We start from the raw sequence: 25,798 nt of genomic DNA, 5'->3' as shown, positions 1-25,798 counted from the left end.
TCCAACAGAAGTCTGATTGCAGCAGTGGAAGCTCAGACTAAAGTGATACAAGCTCGGCTTATTGCCATGCAAAATCAAACTGCTGCCATCATGGCTAAAGATGACTGTGTTCAAAGGGGCTTGCCGGATGTCACAGCAGTCCAGCAATCTGTCCTCCAACAGACTACTAGGATTGCTGAGGTGCCACCCTGGGGGATTGGCAGTGCCTCCTAGGAGTATGAACCTGCTGTCCTCTCTCAGGATGACAGTGTTCCTCCTCCCACCTTTGCCACCCTGTAAGTGCCCTTGCTGTTGCCTGTTAACCAGCCAACCCAGGCTATTGTTGCCCATGTTGACATGGCACAGTCCACGGCTGGGCCTTCTAGATCATCTGCAGTCTCCGCCATTGAAAGTCAACAGTCTTCCTCCTGCCATGGGGCAGCCATTGGGGTAGCACTGCATAAAGACCTGCTCAGGTCGGGAAAAAGAACCCGACCCAAACCCGACTGAACCATAGCAGACCCGAGCCTGATCCAGCCCGAGTCCCTCCGATTTTGCCCCAAACCCGACCCAACTGGAGCCCGACTCGACTATCCGTTTACTTACCTTCCTGACACCGAACCTGCAGGAAGCTGCAGCGCATGCGTGATGACGTCATAGTGATGTCATTCGCTCTCTGCGCAGACTCAGTTTTGTCCTGGACTCCCAGCTCAGGTAAGTTTTTAAATTTTAATACTTACCAGCAGAGCACTTACCGTATGTGTCCAGCCCGTCCCAGACCCGGCCCGACCCGACCGAAGCCCGAAAGCCAGAAGAGGGTCCTGACCCAACCCGAACCGGACATATGTTGTCGGGTCCCATCAGGTTTGGGTCGGGTAGCAGGCCTTTAGCACTGCATAGGAGCACCAGACAGGCAAAGACACACGGAAGGCTGATACTAAGGGCATGCACAAGGGTGCTGAGTTGACTTTCGTATGCGATGTAGAATAATTTAGTTTATAAATTTGGTTTGGAATGTTTATTTTGTGCTGTCTTTTCATTTTTGTATTTTGGACAAACAGATGCTGTGATGGTCAGTGACGGACAGAAGGTAAGGTGAGATTGTCTAGGTTGCCTCCTCTCTTCCTCTTCCTCCTGCTCCTGAACTGCTCACTGTATAACTGGTGACATGGGGTGTTCCCTCATGATTACAAGATTGTGCAGCATGCAGCAGGCCACCACGAATCTCGAGACCCACTCTGCCAAGTACTGCAGGGTTCCTACAGTGCAGTCCAGACAGTGGAAGTGTTGATTCAGCATGCCAATGGTCTGCTCTATCACATTTCATGCAGCAGCATGGCTTACATTGTATGCATACTGCACACCTGTTCATGGGATGCACACAGGAGTCATCACACATGATATCTGCAGATAGTCCTCATCACCCATTAGCCACCCTTTGGTTTGCTTTGGTAGCTCAAATGTAGCTGGCACAGCAGACAGCCGTAGAATGAAGGCATCATGCCTGCTGCCAGGATACTGGGCAATGACCTGCATGATTCTCTGCCTATGGTTACACACCAGCTGGATGTTGAGGGAGTGGGATCCCTTCCATCAAAAATTATGTGCATGCAGTCAATGGAATCCTACATCATGGGGAAACCTGCAACCTTAGCAAATCCACATGCTCTCTCCTTTTGCTTTTCTCTGAAAAGAGAGAATGAAATGTAGTCAGTTGTCAATGAATTGAGAGCATCAGTGACCTCCCTTATGCAACAGTGGATGGCAAACTGCAAGATTTTGAAAATATTTCCAGCTCCAGCCGCGAAGGAGCCAGATGCATGAAAGTCCATTGCCATGGTCACCTTCATAGCCATTGGCAATGCAATCCTTGCCCTGCTCTGAAGTTGAAGTTGTGGCTGCAGAAGGTGGCAGATTTCAGTGAGGACGTTCTTGTGGAAGCACAGACAACTCACACACTGTTCCCTATTGAGGTTTAGGTAGGAAAATTGTTCCCTGAACACCCTGGTGGATATGGTCTCCTGCTGAGAGTACTTCTTCCCCCTCCTCCTCTCTCTTCCAGCAGCTTCTCCTGATCTCTGTGTCCTCTACCTATTCTCCAAATCATGCTGTATTCCAAGGGAAATGCCTACCAATGCACTCATGTCTGGGAGCAAGTGGTTTGTGCAGAAGCGTTAAAGTCAGTAAAAAGTTCTTCAGCATGTGCCATATCATTTCCTGTAGAGTTTTGCAACCTGAAACAACTGTAGAAAGTATCAAACACTTGTAGAATTGTAGCAAAAGCCAGAAGAAATCAACCAGCAACTAACTGTCCAGTAGTTGATGATCCCTTTAAATAGAGCTGGTGGGGTGCCTTTGCTGCTGTTGAACCCATGTTCAGCTGTGCGGGGTTAAGATATGGCACTGGCTGGAGCGTGAGCTCTAACATGGCAAGCTGGTGTCAAATCAGCATTGCACGCTGCTTGACATCATGATTTGCCCACTCTGCATACTCCCAGCGGGTATTTACTGCGCATGCACCAACGTCCTCACCAATTTGACGTCCGGCACAACTCATTCCAGATGTGCGCACATGCCTCAGATTCCATTTTGAACCTCAAATGGCTTCTGTAGTGCCCAAACAACAGACGCTACTGATCGGAATTTTGCACCATATAAGTTATTGCGTGCAATGGCATCAGAGACAATTAATATAGTCCTCATTATGTACTGTTTAATATTCATTTTATCAATCTGGAATAACCTGGTGGTCCTCTTTGACACTTTTTCATACCATCAGCTCGTCATTTAACTGCTGGTTCCCAGTAAAATGAAAACCAGCAGTCCTACTGTTCAACCAGATTCAATCTGAGCTATTAAAAGCTCTGAGAGCAGGGAAAGGCCAAAGGGAGCAAACACAAGTTTAGTGTGAGGACAGGTTGCAGCACCATTTTATTTTTGTTACCTTTTTTCAAAAGTGGAATTAGATGGGGTGAGCAGTTTCTTGTACTAGTTGCAAAAAGATTTTGTGACAGCGCCAACAGTTTAAAGATGGCCCCCATCAGTTTTTTTTTTGCTGGAGGTCTCTGAAAATACTAAGACTGCCCCAATAACCAAACATTGCCCTCAACTATATATAGCCAATTACACTAGAGAAGATAAATAACAGTTGAAAAGATGATCAAACTTTATCCCATTTATAATCATTTTAAAAAGTAATGCCAAATAGGGTGGCACAGTGGTGCAGTGGTTAGCACTGCAGCCTCACAGCTCCAGGGACCCAGATTCAATTCTGGGTACTGCTTGTGCGGAGTTTGCAAGTTCTCCATGTGACCGCGTGGGTTTTCGCCGGGTGCTCCGGTTTCCTCCCACCGCCAAAGACTTGCAGGTGATAGGTAAATTGGCCATTGTAAATTGCCCCTAGTGTAGGTAGGTGGTAGGGAATATGGGATTACTGTAGGGTTAGTATAAATGGGTGGTTCTTGGTTGGCACAGACTTGGTGGGCTGAAGGGCCTGTTTCAGTCCTGTATCTCTAAATAAATAAATAAAGTCTTAAATCTCACTACAGTCATTCTAAAATAACTTGCTGACATTGGCTTTGCACACCCCATGAAAAAGATGTGCTTTCCAGATTGTGTCCATCAACAACCTTGCATGCTACCACATCAAACTCGTTAAGTATACTGTGTTTTTGTATTGCTTGGATTTCATGCGCATTTGGCAAATTTCCAAGCTCATGCTTTTGGAGGGCATGCTAACTCAATTCAGGATTTTTTTTCGTCTTTGAATAGACACCTATTTCCTTCCTCATGATACAATCTATAATATTAATTTGATACTCATTTTAAACCCAGGATATGTGTAAGCAGAATCAGAACTGTACAGAAACACAGAATTTGTACCCCTCTCAGTGACTTAAATGGATTGCTATCACCATTGCTATAGACAAGATATGGTTAGACTTACATATTCTCCCGATGGGCAGAGTGCACAGCTGCTGCATTGCTGTAACGCCACAGAACTATTGCAGAAGATAATACATCCAACGTAGCATCAAACTAGAAACATCAGAAATGTTCTTTGAAGATGGGAATCATATAACATTAACAAGCATCATAAATTTGATTTACACATACATTAAGGGAAAAAATACATGATTGAATGAATGTAGTTATCTCTGGAAACCTAATATCATGCATGAGCTGAATTAAAGGAAACAGTATTTTTGATGATAATTTATCATTTTGCAACAGGAACTCAGTGCTGAGTTAATCTGACACATAAAAATGGCTGAAATTCTATATTATATATCGTTCATATATTTTTATATAAGATATAGAATAATATTTATAATCATATTCAAAAATACTATAATGCATTTTATATGTATTATTTACTGAGAACATTTTGCCCAGATTTTGCAGTTGTAAGGATGGTGAACTGTCAGCGCTTGCCATCATTACCCTGGGAAATGCAGAAGTTGCTGTCAGTGATTCCCTGAATCTCCGCAGGCTGTGCTGTTGAAGTCCCTGCAGACGATGATCTTTTGTGAATAACTGAACTGACAAGTTAATTCAGCCCATCGAGCCTGCTCCACCATTCAACACGATCATGGTTGATCATCCACTTCAATGCCTTTTTCCCACACTATCCTCATATCCCTTTATGTCATTTGTGTTTAGAAATTTGTCAATCTCTGCTTTAAACATACTCAATGACTGAGCTTCCACAGCCCTCTAGGGTAGAGAATTTCAAAGATTCACAATCCTCTGAGTAAAGAAATTTCTCCTCATCTCTGTCCTAAGTGGCTTCCCCCTTATTTTGAAATTGTGTCCCCTGGTTCTAGACTCCCCAACCAGGGGAAACATCTTAGCTGTATCTACCCTGTCTATCCTTTTAAGTATTTTGTAGGTTTCAATGAGTTCATCTCTCATTCTTCAAAACTCTGGAGAACACAGGCCCAGTTCCCCAATCTCTCATCATAGGATAGTCCCGCCATCCCAGGAATGAGTCTGGTGAGCCTTCGTTGCACTCCCTCTATGGCAATAATATCCTTCCTAAGGTAAGGGGACCAAAACTGCACACAGTGCTCCAGGTGCAGTCTAACCAAGGTTCTACTCCTGTACTCAAATCCTCTTGTGATAAAGGCTAACATCAACACTTTCTAATCTCTTTCTATTTAAGAAATACTCTGCACATCTGTTCTTCCTACCAAAGTGGAAAACCTCACATTTTTCCAATTTATATTCCATCTGCCACATTCTTGCCCACTCACTAAATCTTTCCAAATCCCCTTGAAGCCACTTTGCATCTTCCTCACAACACACATTCCCACCTAGTTTTGTGTCTTCTGCGAACTTGGAAATACTACATTTGGTCCCCACATCCAAATCATTGATATATATTGTGAATAGCTGGGGCCCAAGCACTGAGCCCAAGAACTTCCCCTTTTACACTGTAATATCGCTGTTAAAAACCCCAGAAAAAGTTGCACCTTGTTAATGAGATGTAACAGGGTTTTTAATGCTATACTAAGTCTTAACTTCTGCTGATCAACCTCTTTGCCTGAAAAACCAATTTTATATTTATGTAATGTCAATTTTTTCCATTATGATAAAAATTCTATGATTTTAAATATAGTATTTTTTAAAGTTTATCATGTTTCAGCTTAATGTGTACATCACAATCTTTATTTCAATCTCCATAAAATCTATATAAAAAGTGAAGGATAATCAGTGTATTTTACTTCCTGGTTTGCTGTCTGTGCGAATTCTTCAATGTGATTGGCTGCTTACCCTCCATGATGACATCACTATCGCTGCACAGCTGGAAATCCCCTTGACCTGGCATCAGATTCATATTAATGTCAGGAAAGAGGAATCCACACCACAGAGATTGCTAGATCTTTGCAGGCAACTTTCTTCAAGGCCATCAGCGAGCACTGTTGCTTCACTACTGATTGTAAAATCTGGGCCATTATCATTGAGTGCCTATGTGCTATATTGGTGAATGGGCAATTTTGGAGTTTAATCCCAGAATTCCCAAAATCAGCATTGCTAACACTCCTGTTAAAATCCAATTTTTTATTCTTTCATGAGATGTGGGCATCGCTGGCAAGGCCAGCATTTGTTCCCCATCCCTAGTTGCCCTTCACAACTGAGTGGCTTGTTAGGCCATAAGAGAGGGCAGTTAAGAATCAACCACATTGCTGTGGGTCTGGAGTCACATGTAGGCCAGACCAGGTAAGGATGGCAGATTTCCTTCTCTAAAGGACATTAGTGTACCAGATGGGTTTTTACAACAATTGACAATGGTTTCATGGTCACCATTACTGAGACTAGCTTTCAATTCCAGATTTATTAATCAAATTTAAATTCCATCAACTGCCATGGTGGGAATTGAACCCATATCCCCGCCTATTCCCTGTGTATATGCTGGAGGCTTCACGTCCATGTGGAAGGGACCAGCCCTTCTGGTCATGTTATCCATCGGGGGCAGAACAGAATGTAGCTGACTAGGAAAGGTGGGTTTTTCAACGCCTGTCAAAATCCCGATATTTCAGAGCCCATTCGCAAGATCATGAGTGAGGGTGTCTTGCGCGATAAATTTGCATGAGTCACAATGTCTGGTGTGTGTTCATTGGGAGAAACTGCACTGTTTGAAGATCCACCAATAGTTACAATAGTATAACAGAATATTTATTACACAAAATATTTATTTATTTACAGTACAACAGAACATTTATTTATTTACAAATGTACAAATCATGTTGAAAGGAAGATTAGTTTGATGTTAAGAGGAGGTGGAGGAGGATCAGGGCCTGTGTATTTAGCCTTCATTCTGGTACTGGACAGCAGCAGTTGATTAAGCAGTTCTTCCACCAGGTGGGTCAGAAACATGCTGGCTGCCTCAGGAGTAAAGTAGGAAAGGCCACTGCTTGATCCTGGAGCTGCTCCTGCTCATTGTTGTAAAATGACCCACAATCCATGACATAGGAACTCACCCTGTTGGGGAAATCTTGAACCAACTGGCATGTGATGCATCTGAGAAAGTCCATGTAACTCCAGTTGGGCTCCTCTAGATATCTTTCAGTCAAAGAGGAACCCTTGGCAGATCCAATAAGTGGGAAGATCATCCGCAGTATTAAACTACAAGATTGGGTGATCTCCTCAATCTTTCCATCCAAGTGTCCTATTAGGTAGTTAGTTTGATCTTAGAGTAGGTTAAAGGTTCGGCACAACATCGTGGGCCGAAGGGCCTGTACCGTGCTGTACTGTTCTATGTTCTATGTTCTATGTTCTATAAGTGTAACAACAAGTGCACCAGGTTGGAATGGACCTGCCAGGAGAAGAAAGACATGGGCCTTCCAATTCTGCACTTGGTCAAGTTCGCCAACACGTTGAATGCTTCCACCCACCCTTTCATACACTCTGCTCCAAAGAGTGGCTGAATTCTGGGAAGGATTGGATCCACAAAGGACTGGATGGTGTTTGCCATTGACTGAATTATTTTCTTACACAGGCAAGACAGCATCGCATGCGTTAGCACCTCGAAGTTCTGCTCATTCCCCAACAGGCTAATCATTGTGTCCATCACGCTCCAAGACTGTCTTTTAGCTCCAAAGTTAATATTTCTCAGAGCCCTGACACACAGCAACTGGGTAACAGGGGAAGCATACAGCAAATACCTCATCAAACCGTTTACCACAGTGTCTGTGAGCTGCGGCACTGAAACCAGTGGAGCTTTTAGCAGTTCTCCGACGAAGATGATTACCATGTCTGCCCGACAGTCTTTGACCCTAATGATCTGAGAAGCCAGTTGGTTCACAATATGAGGCAGACTGTAGCCAGCATGTTTCTGCCATTGCTCTGGCCAGCAGAACAACCCCCTTTTTGAAGTGGCTCAGCTTCAGCATCTAGTGCCATTCTCCATTTCTATTCAAGTATTGAACTATGGCTCCATTTATTGCTTGGCCTAGTAGGGCCTTTAGCGTCTGTACACATTTCTTACACAAATTCCTACCTGTCGATGTTTGAAATCCAGCTGCGAAATCTCTGCTGCAATTCAGTATCTGAACGATTGGGCAGAGAAATATTAACGCAGCTAATTAAGGAAAAGATTAGGTTACTGAATTTCAGTGGGTATAATGTGGCTTGGCCATGTGAGCCGCATGGAAGATGGCAGGATCCCCAAAGACACATTGTACAGCGAGCTCGCCACTGGTATCAGACCCACCGGCCGTCCATGTCTCCGCTTTAAAGACGTCTGCAAACGCGACATGAAATCCTATGACATTGATCACAAGTCGTGGGAGTCAGTTGCCAGCGTTCGCCAGAGCTGGTGGGCGGCCATAAAGACAGGGCTAAAATGTGGCGAGTCGAAGAGACTTAGTAGTTGGCAGGAAAAAAGACAGGCGCAAGGGGAGAGCCAACTGTGCATCAGCCCTGACAAACAGATTTCTCTGCAGCACCTGTGGAAGAGCCTGTCACTCTAGAATTGGCCTTTATAGTCACTCCAGGCGCTACTTCACAAACCACTGACCACCTCCAGGCGCGTATCCATTGTCTCTCGAGATAAGGAGGCCCAAAAAAGAAAAAAAAATGTATTTACCGCCTCTGCCAACTCAGGTTTATTGATAATGTCTCATAGCCCTCAAATAGCAGCCAAAGATACAGCGGTCAAATACTGTTTTCTGTTCCCATTGATGGAGCAGGTTCTTTTCCCAAGTGTGCACACCAGCTCCTTCATAGTTCTGACTGCACATCTGCACATTTTGGGCTGGATTTTAAGCAGCCTTCACTTCAAGATCTGTGGCGGGGGGGCCTGAAGATGGCTCCGGATGAGGCCTGCCACGGACCTCGACGCTGGCAGGGCCTGGCCCGTTCCTCCCAGCGGTGGCAGGGCACCAGGGCGGCCCCCCCGCTGCTCAGCCACGGGACCACACTCACCATATTTAAATTAATAAAATTAATGCATTTACATATACTTACCTCAGATCTTGAGGGCCCACCGTGATCTTTGACGTGGCGGCTGGCAGTCCCGTGCCTTCGGATGCCCGTCCATGCAAAAGAGGCGCCAAGTGGTGGGAGGGGGGAGGAGGTAAGTTTTCCAATGCGGGAAGGGGGGGAAAACAGGATCAAATAAAAGTCATGGCTGCAGGGGATGGTGGGAAGGGTTGTACTTTAAACTTTGTGCAGTTTAGTGGGGGAAGGCCAGATGTTAAAGCTAAGTGTTTTGGTGGTGGGGGGCGGGGGGGGAGGGCATATAGTTAATGTAATTGTTGTTGGGGGGTGGGTGAGGGGTAAAAGAAATGTTTTTATTGAATATGTCTTTAAATATTTAAATAAGCCAGCAGGGCTGACTACCCTTTAAAAATGGCATCAGTGCCTACGCACAGGCAGCTGGCGCCATTGTCAGGTTGGACAACCCGTGGTTGTGGGGGAGGGGGGGGGAGGGGCAGGCCGCAAAATATTTCCAGACACACCCTTACTGACATTGAGCGTCTGCAAGTAAATTTTCAGAAGCTCTAAGGTGGTCTGCATGGCTGTCACTCATGGTCTTCACTTGAAATTATCCCCTCTTCTATATGATGGATTGTATTTGATATTTTCTGCTGAGAACTTTCATCATTCTCAGCGATCTCTTCAAGGACAGCTGCAAATGAATCTACTGTGATCTCCATTTTAGTAGTCATTCCACAGCCCACTCCCTTCGGTATTAGGGATGACAGATCCTTCAATGGATTAGGGACTTTTTGTTCACTCTGAATGAAATCAGATTTTGTTTGGTTGACTTCGTTCTGAGTTTTCTCTGGAATAAGTGACCTTCAAAGATTCAGATGTATTTAACGCACTTGGCTTTACTCTTTCCTCGTTGCTCTCAGACACAAGTGCACCGTTTGTATCACTTTGCTGTGTTTTATGCAGCCCTGGAGTTTCTGTGTTGTCATGGTTCTCATTGTGAGGGCAGGATACATAACACTTCAGCTGTGATGTGGCCCTGGGTCTTGCAGCCATATAAGACCTGCCAGCTGTTTGTGGCTGGTGGGTGGTGGGGATTAAGGTCCAGACCTGAGATGCAGACCACAGGAGAAGGCAACATTCGCAGCTGTTGGCAGTCATAGTTGGCAGCTGAGCAGCTGTTTGTTCCTAATAAAGCTTCCACTGCAGCACAGTCACTCAAAGTTCTTGTGATAAGAGATGTAGAAATGGGAGTGCAGGACAGACTTTGAGCAGAATTTCCCCCAAATTAAGATGCTCAAGTGTCAGATCATGGGAAAATGCTAGAATCGATTATTAGGGACGTGGTAACAGAACACTTAAAGAATCATAATGTGATTAGGCAGAGTTAACATGGATTTATGAAAGGGAAATCTTATTTGACAAATCTGTTGGAGCTTTTTGAGGTTATAACAAGCAGTGTAGCCTAATTGCCCTTGAGAAGTGGGCGGTGAGCTGCCTTCTAGAACCGCTGCAGTCCACGTGTAGGTTAGGAAGGGGTTTCCAGATTTTTGACCAGCAACAGTGAAGGAACAGTAGTTTTTTCCAAGTCAAGATGGTGTGTGACTTGAAGGAAAACTTGCAGGTGGTAATATTCCCATGGGTCTGCTGCCCTTGTCCTTCTAGGTGGTAGAGGTCACGGGTTTGGAAGGTGCTGTCAAAGGAGCGTTGACAAGTTGCTGCACTGCTGCCACTGTGCACCAGCGGTGACGGGAGTGAATAATTAAGCTAGTGATTAGGGTGCCGATCAAGTGGGCTGTTTCATCTTGGATGGTGTTGAGGTTTTTGTGCATTGTAGCTGCACTCTTCCAGGTAAGAGGAGAGTATTCTCTCACACTCATGACTTGTGACTTATAGATGGCGGATAGGTTGTGGCAAGTCAGGAGGTAAGTTACTCACCAAAGAATTCGCAGCCTCTGACCTGCTCTTGTCCAGCTTGGTGGGATTGCTGTACCTGGTTCCATTCCCATCTATTCAATTGTAGCCAGAGAATTTCCTGTAATAGTTTCTCCTCCTGCCCCAGCATCACTGCCTCTGGAGTCCCTCGTGGATATCGCCTTGAACACCCCCTAAATTCTTATCTGAATGTTGCCCCTCAGCAACATCATCCAAAAACATGCCAGATTCCAAATCTATGCTGACGACTCACAGATCTATCTCTCCACCATCTCTCTCAACCCATCCAACGCCTTTTTTAAAAATCAACTGCTCATGCAACATCCAGTATTGGATGAACAGAAGTTTACTCCAATTAAACATTGGGAAGACTGAAGTCATTGTCTTTGATCCTCACCACAAACTCTGTTCCCTAGCCACTGATTCCATCTGTCTCTCTGACCATTCACTCAGGCTGAACCAGACCATTTTCAGTCTCAGTGATATCCTCTCCATTACCAACACTGCCTAACTTCATCTCTGTAAAATGCCCATCTCTGCCCCTGCCTCAGTCTATCTACTGCTGAAACCCTCATCCATGCATATGCTACCTCCACAATCAACTTTTCCAATACTCTCCTGACTAGCTTTCCATCTTCCACTCTCCGTAAACTTGAGCTCATCCAAAACTCTGCTCCCCTATCCTAAGAAAGTCCCATTCACCCATCTCTCAACTCCACCCTGTGTTTGCTGATCCATATTGGCTCCAGCCCTACAACCCGAAAGACACGGGTGCGGGGAAAGGGTTGGGGAGGTGAGCAGTGTGGGGGGAGACTGGGGTGAGTTTTGGCTTGGTGGACAAGACACAGGGAGGCAACAAAAACAGCTAAACAGAGGGTCCTATTTTAGTTACAGAAAAGTCCATGAGCTCCTTGCACTTGTTCTTGAAGGAGCAGTTGAACTAGAGAAGGGTTTAAGGAGATGGTTGGTAGTGAAAAAAAAGGCGGGGTAATCTTTGCTGTCCAGGATGATCCCAAAGTAGTGAGCAGTTATGGCGCAAGAGCTTAATTTGGTTCATCCAGTGATGTGATGGTGATGTGGTCACTGCAATAAAATGCAATACTACTACACCATAAGCATTTCCTGAATTCATATTACATAGGATATGCAGCACAGAAACAAGCCACTCGGCCCAACCAGTCCATGCCGGCATTTAAGCTCTACACGAGCCTACTACGCATGGGGAGGGGGAAAAAGTAGTGGTAATGTCACTGGACTAGTAGCCTAGAGGCCTAGGCTAGTGCTCTGGGGACATGAGTTCGAATTCTACCACGGCAGAAGGTGAAATTTGAATTCAATTAATAAAATCTGGAATTAAAAAGCTAGTCTTATGGTGACCATGAAACCATTGTTGGATTGTTGTAAAAGCCTATCTGGTTCACTAATGTCCTTGAGGGAAGGAAATGTGCCATTCTTACCTGATCTGGCCTACATGTGAATCCAGATCTACAGCACTGTGGTTGACTCTTAAATACCCTCTGAGAATTAAGGGCAAATGGGATGGGCAATAAATGCTGGTCTAGCCAGCAACACCCACATCCCATGAACGAATTTAAAAAAACTCCCATCTTTCCTCTTCTCCCTCATATGCTTGTTTAGCTTCCTGTCAAATGCATCTACACTATTAGTGTCAACCACTCCCTGAGGTAGCAAGTTCCACATTCTCACCACTCTTTAGGTAAAGAAATCTCTTCTGAATTCCCGATTGAATTTCTTGGTGACTACCTTATATTGATAGGCTCTAGTTATGCTCTTTCCCGCAAGAGGAAACATTCTCTCTCCATCTACTCTATCAAAACCTTTCAAAATTTTAAAAACCTCCATTAGGTCACCACTCAGCCTTCTTTCTGGTGTCAGTTGCAAATTTAGAAATTGTGTTTTTGATCCCAAAGTTCAAATTGTTAATGTAAATTGTGAACAGCAGTGGTCCCAGTACTGATCCTTTTAGAACACCACTTACAACCTTCTGCCACTCTGAATAACTACCCTTTACTCCCACTCTCTGCTTTCTGTCTTGAAGCCAGCTCGCAATCCATTCTGCCACTCATCCCCTGACTCCACACTCTTTGACCTCATTCATGAGGCCTTTTGAAAACTGAAATAAATTACATCTTCTGCATTAACACTGTCTACAATATCTGTTGCCTCCTCAAAAAATTCATTAAGGTTGGTCAAGCAAGGTTTTCCCTTTGAAATCCACACTAGCTATTCATTATTATATTTTTTTGTTTCTACATGTTCTAGATGTTATTCTATTCTCTCTTTTAGTGGGATTTTTTTTCCGACAACTGATGTTAAGCTGACTGGTCTATAATTCCCTGGGCATGTTCTGTCCCCCTTCTTAACCTTTTTCTAACGAATTACCAAATTAACGTATAATGTCTCTGCTATTGCTTCCCTAGATTCTTTTAAAATACGTGGACGCCATTTATCTAGACCAAGGGTTTTATCCTCTTTGAGTTTGATTAGTTTATTCAATACATCCCCATGTTTTATTTCTAATGCACTTATCTCATTGCTCATCTCATCTTTCAATGTCATGACTACCTGTTCTATCTCCCTGGTAAACACCGAAGCAAAATATTTATTTAATATTACTGGCATATCTCTATCATTACGTGTGGTATTATCTTGTCTATCTCTCAAATGATTCTATTCCTATTACAGTGTTCCTTTTTTATTGATGCGCCTGTAAAATATTTTACTATTTTGTTTTATGTTCCTTGATAATTTAAATGGCAGTGAATAATAAATGGCAGTGAAAGCTGGATCAGGAAGAAAAAACTTATGGACTGGACTGAAAGCAGCTGAACTAAGAATTTTTGAAAAGATTTATGGTAAATGTATATAGGAGCAATAGTAAAATAGTATGTGTTAGCAGTAAAAACATCAGACAACTATTATTGTGTTTAAATAGTGGATGCTTCTGTTTCTATTTTGGGGAAATCTGTATGTGAAAAGTGCTTTTATGTGGTTTAGAAAATTAACTAGCTTTTTTCAGCAACTCGCACAATAAATTCCAGAACAAATCTAATACAATAAGTGAAATATACAAAGTAAACTGGGATGGCAGGATTATCCTATGAGGTAAACTCTTGTATGGATTACATACAGCATTCAGACATCCTTTTTCTCCCTGCACCATTTTTTCTTCTCATGAAGAATAGATTTTAGTGAAATGGACACCATCAGCCCTCTAGTAGAATTACCAATGGGCCATTCTTCATGTGTAAACCTAGGCAATGAATGTTAACTTGTTAGGATAGGAACATAGGATATAGAAGCAGGAGTAGACCCCTTGAGCCTGCTCCGCCATTCAACTAAATCACGTCTGATCTTCTACCTCAACGCCATTTTCCCACACAATCCCCATATACCCTTGATATCTTTAAATATCTAGAAATCTATCGATCTCTGTCTTGAAAATACTCAATGACTGAGCCTCCACAGCTCTCTGGGGTAGAGAATTCCAAAGATTCACCAGCCTCTGAGTGAAGAAATTCTCCCTTATCACAATCCTAACTGGCCTACCTTTTATTCTGTGACTGTGTCTCCTGGTTCCAGAACCCTCAGCCCAGGGAAACATCCTTCCTGCATCTACCCTGTTGATCCCTGTAAGAATTTTGTATGCATCAATGAGATCACCTCTCATTCTTCTAAACTCTAGAGAATGTAGGCCCAGTCTCCTCAATCTCTCCTCATAGGACAATCCCACCATTCCAGGAATCAGTCTGGTGTCTTATAATGTCTTATGAACAAGGACACCCAGGTCCCTTTGATCAGCAACACTTCCCAATCTTTCACCATTTAAGAAATACCCTGCATTTCTGTTTTTCCTACCAAAGTGGATAACTTCACATTTTTCCACATTATATTCCATCTGCTATGTTCTTGCCCATTCATTTAGCTAAATCCCCTTGAAGCCTCTTTGCATCCTCCTCAGAACTCACATTCCTACATAGTTTTGTGCCATCAGCAAACTTGGAAATATTACATTTGGTCCCCACATCCAATTCATTGATATAGATTGTGAACAGCTGGGGCCTAAGCACTAAATCTTCTGATAGCCCATTAGTCACAGACTGCCAACCTGAGGATGACCCATTTATTCCCACTCTTTTTTTTTTCTGTCCGTTAACTAATTCTCAATCCATACCAGTATATTACCCCCATCCCATGTGCTCTAATTTTGCTTATTAACTTCCAGTGTGGGACCTTATCAAAAGTTTTCTGAAATTCCAAATGCACCACATCCACTGGTTTCCCCTCATCTATTCTGCTAGTTACATCCTCAAAAAACTTCAGCAGGTTTGTCAAATGTGATTTCCCTTTCATAAATCCATGTTGATTCTGCACAATCCTACCATTATTTTCTAAGTGTCCAGTTATCACATCATTTATAATAGATTCTAGCATTTTCCTTACTACTGATGTCTAACAGGTCTGTAGATTCCCGTTTTCTCTCTCCCTCCTTTCTTAAATAGTGGGGTTGCATTTGCTACCTTCCAATCTGCAGGAACTGTTCCAAACTTCTATAGATTCTGGAAGATGACCACTCGCATATCCACTATCTCTACAGCCATCTCTTTCAACATTCTGGGGTGTAAATCATCAGGTCTAGGGGATTTGTTAACTTTCAGTCCCATTAATTTCTCCAGTACTACTTTTCTTACCAAGAATAATTTCTTTCAGTTCATCATTCTCACTAGTCCCTTGGTTCTCTAATATTCCTGGGAGGATTTTTTTGTATCTTTCTCTGTGAAGATAGACACAAAGTATTTGTTTACTTTCTCTTCCATTTCCTTATTCCCCATTCGCGGTCTATCGCGCCATGGGCCATCACAGCCAAACACAAATATGTCCTCAACTTATGCTTACATAAGGGTAGAAGCCTGCCTCATATTCCTCTCATTAACACAGGAACACTAAGGCCAGTTGTAGCACTCCCACTAATAACCTGGCTGAGTTTAGATAACTTGTGTTATGACCAAGGTGGGAGCAGTGCACTGTCTTTTCTTGTTCCACTTCTCCACAGGTCACAACATATATTTAAATGTTTACCCAGTTATCAATGCGGTCAATCATATACTCTACTCTTTATCCCAGAATAAACTACACCAACCAGGTTTCTTTAATAAACAACAAATTATCAGTTTATTATAAAACAAGACTTATCCAGTAACAAAGCAAAGCATTAACACACAGATTGAAATCTGACAGTTCCCTTTCAAAATCCCCCACACACACAAACTCACACACACACACTGAAAAAAATATGGAAATTCTCTCTGCAGAAGTCTGTTACAAGAAAAAGACAAAAAAAAATACTTTGGCCAAATACTTGCTAATTCTTGAAGAAAATAAAAGAAGATATGGAAAGATATCAGTGTCCCTTTCGGGCTAGTGTCTGGGTATACTGTGATGGGTCACTGGGATATTTTCTGGAGCAGTTCTTTTCAGGAGGCATCGAGAATTAATCTGGCAGGTTTATCCAGGAGAAATGTGGCATCAGGGGTTCAAGCCAGCACACACCTGAATCGTAGGTTTTTTCCAAAGACAGGAGGAAAGAGGAGCTGACACACTGTACCTCTCAGGGTCTCTTACAGAGGTGCAGGAAAGATGAGCTGGGGGTGTCTTTTACCTTGGCAGGCAAAACATCAACTGTCTTCAAAACAGTTCACACCCCAACTGAACTGAAAACAATCTAAACCCCAAAAACAGTAAGTCAACCTCCCAACTTCCATAAACCTTGACATGTGGCTTCTCTATAAACATCTCCCCCTAGTCCAAGGTTCATGTTGTTTATTTATCTTAAGGCAGGTGATCTCCAGCAGAAGTTGTTTTTAGCACTCCTTGATTCTTCCAGTAAGTGTTTTCAGTCTAGTGTCCTTTCATTGACCCCAGTGGCTGAAGATCCAGCAGGAGACCCCACAACACTGTAGCAAGCCAGGCTACAGACAGGACCCTGTTGAAAGTCTATGAGTGCAGCAGACAATTTGCCAGGAGATCAGAGCTTTCACCTATCTGGCAGTGGGTCATAAATTTTAAAAGCTGCAGTTGAAGCCATTACTGTTTTAGCTTTCTGGATTTTGTTGGATCATGGATGCGCCCAAAGCCAAAAAAAGTGGGAAGGGCCCAACAGTGCCATGGAAGGTCCAGAAAGAAGTAAAAGACCGGTTGTGGCAGCTGCTGGCACTGCAAGCTGAAGCTGAAAAAACACTCTACTCAGTTTTAAAAAGGCAGCTCTCAGTTCTAAAAAAAACGAACAGCTGTGTCAACAAAAGAACCTGGCTGTGCAAACAACGAAAGCTATAGTCTAAAACCCCTAAAAGGGATACGTCTACAAAAACCAAAATCTCTCTTAAAAGGGAAACAAAAGAAGTGTCCCAGTGAAAAATACAACCTGTAATAGTCATATATTTGTAAAAACATCAGGATCATTAAGATCATTACATCAGGTCAGCAGAGGAGCAGATTGCCAAGAGGACACGGATGAAGAATGCACTCAAGCGAACAGTGAGCAAGCATTTTACATAGTTAATTTGGATCAACATGTCAACGCTATTACACAATCTGAGGCATTCGCCATGACCAAGATTATATGTCTGCAGAAGAGTAGCAAGCATAACCTCAGAGTAAAAATCGACACTGGTGCAAGCACAAATATTCTGCCCATCCATAGACTGAAGGATATGTTTTCAAAGAAATGGGAATCTATGGTGCAACCCACCATAACTAGCTGACAGCCTACAATGATTCTCTAATCAAGTGCATTGGAAATGGTAACCTTACAGTGCAGCTGTGGGAGCTCCGAATGGCTACCACAAATTTTTTATATTGTAGACACAACTGGACCAACTATTGCAGGTCTTCCAGTCTGCCAAGATTTACGAGTTGTCACAATACATGAGGTCAGCACCGCACCAAAAGGAGTGCATTGAGTTGGTTAGAGACCTGAATCTACTTTACCCAGAAAGGTTTGATGCAATCAGCGATTTCAAGGATGATGCCATATTGCACGTGAGGGAGGATACAATTCTAAGTATTGACACACTAAGGAAGTGCAGCCTACACATTCAAGAGAAGCTTAAAGTGGAGGTGGATGAGACGGAATGTGATGGAATCATCCGTTAAATGCACAGCATTCCAATTGGTGCAGTTTCATTACCTGCGTGCTGAAGAAAGATGGCAATCCCAGGAATTGCTTACACCCGCAACAACTGAATTTAGCCCTAAGAGATGCCAGCATTAAATATCAACCCTGGAGGAGATGAATCCTACGTTTACTGGCGCCAAATATTTTTCAAAACTTTTCGCAAAACATGGCTACTGGTCTGTCCAGTTAGCCAAGATGTCCCAGCTACTCACAACTTTTAGAATGCCATTCAGGAGACACTGTTTCAGACGGTTACCATTTGGTCTGTGCGTCAGCCAGGACATTTTCCAGCAATACATGGACAGGATAATGGAAACTGTCCCTGGGCTGTATCCTTATAGCTGATGAGATTATGGTGGTGGGGCAGACCAAGGCAGAGCATGACTGAAACTTGCATTTGCTAATGCTGGCTGCTCAACGTAAAGGGTTTTGTGTTTAATAGCAAGAAATGCTTGGTCAACGTTGGATACATCAACTTCCTTGGGTTGATATATTCCACCATAGGAATATGCCCTGACCCAGAGAAGATCGAATATGTCAGAGCCATGCCAACCTCTCAGGACCGGGAAGACCTACAACGGTGTCTAGGGCTGTTCAACTTTTTGGCTTTGTACATCCCCAATTTCGCTGAGCAAGCAGCACTGCTTAAGGAACTGCTGCATAAAGATACCCCTTACTTGTGGCAGGAAGACCACCAGTAGGAGTTTGAGTCCTTAAAGTTAGCTCTGTCAAGTCAAGACAGTGTGTTACAATATTACACTACTCATCAGCCAGTTTGATTCATTCCAAGTACTATCAAGATAGCTGAATGCACTGCATATAGCAAAGGCTATGGATCACAACCACATCCCATATACTGCTGAAGACTTGTGCTCCAGAACTAGCTGTGCCCCTAACCAAACTGCTCAAATACAGCTACAACAGTGGCATCTATCTAACAAAGTGGACAATGGCCTAAGTTGGTTTTGCCCACAGAAAGCAGGACAAATCCAATACGGTCAGTTACTGCCCCATCAGTCTGCTGTCAATCATCAACAATGTGATGAAGGGTGTTGTCGACATGCTATCAAGCAGCACTCACTCACCAATAACCTGCTCCCCAGTGCTCAGTTAGGGTTCTGCGTGGACCACTCAGTTCCAGACCTAATTACAGCCTTGGTCCAAGCATGGACAAAAGAGCTGATTGCCAGAGCTGAGGTGAGAGTTACTGCCCTTGGCATTGAGACAACATTTGACTGAGTGTGGCATCAAGGAGCCCTCGCAAAATTAAAGTCAATGGGAATAAGAGAGAAAACACTCCACTGGCTGAAGTCATACCTAGTGCAAAGGAAGATGGCTGTTGTTGTTGGAGGCCAATCTCTCAGTCCCAAGACATCGCTGCAGGAGTTCCTCAGGGTAGTATTTTTTTGTTCATTCATGGGATGTGGGAGTCACTGGCTAGGCCAGCATTTATTGCCCGTCCCTAATTGCTCTTCAGAAGGTGATGCTTTGTGACCTTCCTGAACCACTGCAGTCCATGTGGGGTAGGTACAGCCACAGTGCTGTTAGGAAGGGAGTTCCAGGATTTGGACCCAGCGATAGTGAAGGAATGGCAAATAGTTCCAAGTCAGGATGGTGTGCGACTTGGAGGGGAGCTTGCAGGTGGTGATGTTCCCATGCATCTGCTGCTCTTGTCCTTCTAGGTGGTAGAGGTCGCGGGTTTGGAAGGTGCTGTCTAAGGAGCCTTGGTGCATTGCTGCAGTGCATCTTGTAGATGATACACACTGCTGCCACTGTGCGTCGGTGGTGGAGGGAGTGAATGTTTGTGGATGGGGTGCCAATCAAGTGGGCTGTTTTGTCCTGGATGGTGTCGAGCTTCTTGAGTGTTGTTGGAGCTGCACCCATCCAGGCAAGTGGAGAGAATTCCATCACACTCCTGACTTGTGCCTTGTAGATGGTGGACAGGCTTTGGGGAGTCAAGAGGCGAGTTACTCGCTGTATGATTCCTAGCCTCTGACCTGCTCTTGTAGCCACGGTATTTATATGGCTACTCCAGTTCAGTTTCTGGTCAATGGTAACCTCCAGGATGTTCATAGTCCTCTGGGTGAAAAAGTTTCTCCTCATGTCCCCTCTAATCCTTCTAACAATCACCTTAAATCTGTGTTCCCTGGTAACCGCCAGGGGAAACAGGTCCTTACTGTCTACTGTATCTAAGCCCCTCAATTTTGAGCATTGCTATCAAGTCACCCCTCAGTCTCCTCAATTCCAGGGAAAACAACCCCAACCTATCCAATTTTTCCTCCTAGCTGCAAACCTCAAGCCCTGACAGCATTGTTGTAAGTCTCCTCTGCACTCTCTCCAGAGCAATTATGTCCTTCCTGTAATGTGGTGACCAGAACTGCACACAATACTCCAGCTGGGGCCGAACCAGCGCTCTATGCAGCTCCGGTATCACATCCCTGCTTTTGTACTCTATACCTCGGCCAATAAAGGAAAGCAATTGATAGGCCTTCTTCATTACACTATCTACCTGTCCTGTCACCTTCAGGGACCCGTGGACATGCATTCCAAGGTCTCTCACTTCTTCTACACCTCTCAATATCCTCCCGTTTATTGTATATTCCCTTGCTTTATTTGCCCGCCTGAAATGCATCAACTCACACTTCTCAGGATTGAATTCCATTTGCCACTTTTCTGCCCACTCAACCAAACCATTGATATCATTCCGGAGTCCATGACTCTCCTCCTCACTATTAACTGCACGGCCAACGTTTGCGTCATCAGCAAATTTCCCAATCATGCCACCCATATTTAAGTCCAAATCATTAATATATACCACAAACAGCAAGGGTCCAAACACTGAGCCCTGTGGAACACCACTGGAAACTGCTTTCCATTCACAAAAACATCTGTCGACTACTACCCTTTGTTTCCTGTCACCGAGCCAATTCTGGATCCAACATGCCACCTTCCCCCGTATCCCATGGGCTTTCATTTTACTGACCAGTCTGCCATGCGGGACCTTGTCAAATGCCTTAATAAAATCCATGTAAATCACATCCACTGCACTACTCTCATCAATCCTCCTTGTTAGTAAGACATGACCTTCCCTTAACAAATCCATGCTGACTATCCCTGATTAATCCATGCCTTTCTAAGTGGCAGTTTATCCTGTCCCTCAGAATAGATTCTAACAATTTACCCACCGCCGGGGTCAGACTGACAGGCCTATAATCACCTAGCTTATCCCTCGCACCCTTTTTAAACAATGGTACAACGTTCCAATCATCTGGTACCTCGCCTGTATCTAGTGAGGATTTGAAGAGGATCCTCAGTGCATCCACTATTTCCTCCCTGGCTTCCTTTAACAGCATGGGATGCAAAACATCCAGTCCTGGCGATTTATCCACTTTCAGGGATGTCAGCCCCTCAAGCACTTCCTCTCTCATTATGCTTATCGTATCTAGTATTTCACACTCCTCCTCTTTAACTACAATGTCTGCATCATTCCTCTCCTTTGTGAAGACAGAGACAAAAAACTCATTTAAGAACCCTGCTCACATCTTCTGCATCCATGCATAAGTTCCCTTGTAAATCTCTGATAGGCCCTACCCTTTCCTTAGTTATCTTCTTACTCTTAATGTACTGATAAAACATCTTCAGGTTTTCCTTGATTTTACCTGCCAATAATTTTTCATGTCCTCTCTTTGCTTTTCTAATTTCCTTTTTTGCTTCAGCCCTGCACTTTCTAAATCCTCTAGGCTTTCTAAAGTATTAAGGTATTTGTGATCATCATAAACTTTCATTTTTTGCTTTAAGTTACCCTGTAAGCTTCTAGATAACCAGGGAGCTCTAGATTTGGCACTACCACCCTTTATCTTTGTGGGGATATGCCTACACTGTGCCTGCTCTTGAATGCCTCCCACTGGTTTGCCACTGATTTTTCTTCAAGTAACTGTATACAGTCCACCTTCGCCAGGTCACCTCTCAGTTTTGTAAAATTTGCCTTCCCCCAATTTAGAACCTTTGCTCCTGTTTTATCTTTGTCCTTTTCCATGATTATGCTAAAACTAACTGTATTATGGTCACCATCTCCAAAACAGTCACCCACTGTTACTTTATCCACTTGCCCAGCTTCATTAGTGAAAACTAAATCTAGAATTGTGCCCCCTCTCGTTGGGCTTGTTATGTACTGGCTAAAAAAGTTCTCTTGAATGAGTTCAAGAATTTTGTCCCCTCTGTGCCCTTCACACTGTTTAAATCCCCGTCGATACTGGGGTAGCTGAAATCCCCAACCATCAGCGCCCTAAAGTTATTGCAGTCAGAAATTTGCCTGCATATTTGTTCCACGATCTCCCTCTCACTATTTGGAGATCTATAGTACACTGCCAGTAATGTTGCTGCCCCCTTTTTATTTCTGAGCTCCACCCATATGGCCTCGTTTGATGATTCATTTAGTATATCATCCCTCCTCAAAGCTGTTATTGATTCCTTGACTATTAATGCTACACTCCCCTCCCCTTTTTTATCTTCCTCTCTATCACGCCTGAATACTCTAAATCCAGGGATGTTGAGCTGCCAGTTTTGCCACTTCTTAAGCCAAGTTTCCATTGTAGCAACGATATCGTGTTGCCATGTGTCTATCTGTGATCTCAACTCATCTGCTTTATTTACTATACTGCTCGCATTTAAATAAATACCCTTTAATTGTTACATTTTAGCAGAAATTAGAACCCAAAATGAGACTTCTTGTTTTTGGCTAACCCTGGATAACATCAAGTCAAGCCTTTCAAGTCATTGCTAAATTTATTTACACAATATTACTTACAGCAAACCCAAAGGATGATGCACTGTGTCGCATGATGGAAACAGCTGAAAGAGAAAAGAAACAAAATAATTAGTGAGTTGCTGCCAGATTAAATGGAAAATTATTAAAAATGTTGATGTTTTCTGCAGAAAACTTTCAGTGAAATGTGCAGGCTAATTTGCCTACACCCACGTGCGCTTTCTTATCCACAAACCCAATAAGCTGCCTGATGCATTTGCAACCAAATCTTTTCAATATCCCTTCAGACACCCAGGCTATGTTATGGTCACATTTTAATTTTCCAGATATTTTAGTTGCCATTCTGGGAATTATGATATTTTGAACAAAATAACAGCAGTGAGTAAAGGTAAAAAGATGTGGAAACTTTCTATTGACCAATGATCACCAAAGTGGTCCGGTGGCATCAACCAAACTGATTTGAAAGCTTCGGACTTATGGATTTCAAAGCAGTTTGCAGAAAAGTCCGTAAACGTGGAATTCCATGCAATCTGAAAAATCCATGCACATGGACATCTAGTGACCCTGGCTCTAGATAGAAGATGTAATGCATTTTTCATAAATCATAAATGTATTATGATTTTAGTTCATTAGTAACACATTTTTCTCATGTTCAGCATAGACAAGCAGTCCTGTAAGCAAGCTCTTGCTCCCTATTATAGTGTGCCTTTATATGCTTGATAACTAATAATGTAGCAAGTGTATGGGTTAAACAGAAACCCTGACCATGTATTTAGCTTACTGGACATGTTACAAACTTTCTTGTGATATCTATGACCTGAAAAAGTGGTAGAATATACACTTCATCACATAGTAGCTTTGTTTATAAAGTGGTTTATTAATAACAAATAAGCAGTAGCAAAGACAGGAAAGCACAGAACTGTATTTTCGAACATGGCTATTTATCCTTTAATACAGAAAATAACAAGCACATACAACTCTTCATTAACACTCTAATACTAGACCCAAGCTAATGTCCCTTTGTGACAACCTTACTCCATCTTCTCTCTTGATAGCCCCAGAAGAGCTTGTGAGCTGGCAGCCTGCTGCCTTTTGAGGTTCAACCAGGAAGAAAGAAAACTGAATAAAGCTGTCAATCACACAAGACATCTTTAAAGTGCATCTTCAGTTTCAGCAATTTCCAGATAATAGGTGTTAGACCCAAATCAATTTGTCACCTGAATGTAAATTCATTTTGTCTTAATGGATCACTCACAAAACAAAGCCAGCAACTGTCAAGAGTGCTTTTGGTGGCAGCAAGTTGAAATGCTTTGCAATAACCAGTAATAACAAATAGAAACCATATGTCTTCATCATACCCAGTTTGTCTCTGGATCTGAATAAACTAACATAACAAACCAGACAGCTTCTCGATTTGGCCATTTCAAACTGGTTTTAACCCTGAATGCAGAGGAATGAAAAAAATAAAGCAAAAATATGTGGACTAAGTAACACATTTTGTTGTACCTAGCCCTAGATGCAAGTTATTAGGTATTTCTTCAATATGTACACTCCTAGTAAATCAAGCTACAAATTGATGTCAGCAATGGGGTAAGAACAGTTTGGATGGTATGCATTCTTCACCTGCTAACCTCAATATCCATAAATTAGCATCAGTCAACCAAATAGGCAGAAGGTACTTTGAATATAGTTCCGAAGAAGGGTCACTGACCCGAAACGTTAACTCTGCTTCTCTTTCTACAGATTGTGCCAGACCTGCTGAGTGAATCCAGCATTTCTTGTTTTTGTTTCAGATTTCCAGCATCCGCAGTATTTTGCTTTTACTTTGAATATAGTGTTCAGTTAAATATTTAAGGTTAGTTCGGCCTTGGCAGCATGCATGTCTGAATCTGCAGTGGCGCTTGTCCTCTGCTTGATATAAATAACACAGTAAGCATATTCCAGGATCTTATCAGGAAAAAACAGAAACACCACAGTACATAAATATAAAATGGGTCATAGACTTACATTCAAAATGAATTATCGATTTTGAATGGTCCTTTCAGGGTAAATGTCAAACAATATTTAAAAAATATATATTTATAAAAGTGAAATATTCACATGGTAAAATGTGTTTTTGGATATCTTGATGGTTGCAGGCCAAGTTCATTTTTGCATTATGTAATGAATACTATGGTTAAATTAATGTACTTAATATTAAAGTTACGTAAAGAAGTGAAACAGAGAATTTTGCTGATAGTTTACAAAATAGCATTACTTCTGAAATAAAATTCGAAGGCAACTACAATTTATAAATTTGCTGAAATAGAATATTTGCAGTCTTAGAATAAACATACGGTTACACATTCCTGTGTTGACTCTCAACAACCTGTTATATTTTATTATTATTAAATTTTCACCAAACAATATTTAATCTATGTTTTATAAACAAATATTTTCCACTAGACAGGCAACAAAGGATTCTGAAGCAAAATCTTTTTCCCAATTTCCACTGATATGTTCCCAATGCTTAAACCTTGTTAGTACAGAAGACATTATGGCCAGAATTTTATGCCCCTTGCAGGAGCGGGCTAGAGACAGGGGGGCATAAAATTGAGTGGGAAGCAGGGGGGATGTTTTTCTCATCACCTTCCCGCCTCCACTACAATTTTATGAGCAGCGGGGACGGTGACAAACGGCCTGCCCGCTCGGGCCAATTAAGGCCTTTAAATGGCCAATTAATTGTCACTCAAGGGCCTCCTCCCATTGCCGCTGGTGTGTAGGTAGGCCTTTCGGTAGCTCAGAAGGCCTCCCAGTAAAACCTGGTGGCCTCCTTGCAGGCTGTGGGCAGGGCCCTTCTGATTGGGCATCATGTGTCTGGCCAAGGGCCACCCACGGCACAAGCCGCCCCCCTTGAGCACCTCACCCCCACCCCCCCGAGTGATGCCCCCACCCTCAGGGCCCAGCCGATTGTCCCCAGCGAGGCCCCACACACTTACATGTAT

The 25,798-nt window shown here is 43.0% G+C and overlaps 1 protein-coding gene across 4 annotated transcripts in view; it reads right to left on the bottom strand.

Annotated features, from left to right (window-relative positions):
- Positions 1-25,798, bottom strand: part of tmem163a (transmembrane protein 163a) — a 272,944-nt gene that overhangs the window by 112,032 nt on the left and 135,114 nt on the right. For all 4 annotated transcript variants that reach the window (XM_068035084.1, XM_068035087.1, XM_068035086.1 and 1 more), the window contains exons 4-5: positions 22,857-22,900; positions 3,926-4,017 (exon numbers count right to left, since the gene is read on the bottom strand). In XM_068035084.1, coding sequence (XP_067891185.1) covers positions 3,926-4,017; positions 22,857-22,900 — 136 coding nt within the window. The remainder of the gene's footprint in view (positions 1-3,925; positions 4,018-22,856; positions 22,901-25,798) is intronic.

Source organism: Heterodontus francisci, chromosome 7 (genome assembly GCF_036365525.1).
Source record: "Heterodontus francisci isolate sHetFra1 chromosome 7, sHetFra1.hap1, whole genome shotgun sequence".
NCBI lineage: Eukaryota > Metazoa > Chordata > Chondrichthyes > Heterodontiformes > Heterodontidae > Heterodontus > Heterodontus francisci.
Note: the sequence above shows the minus strand (reverse complement) of the source record. Positions and strands in the feature narration are given on the sequence as shown.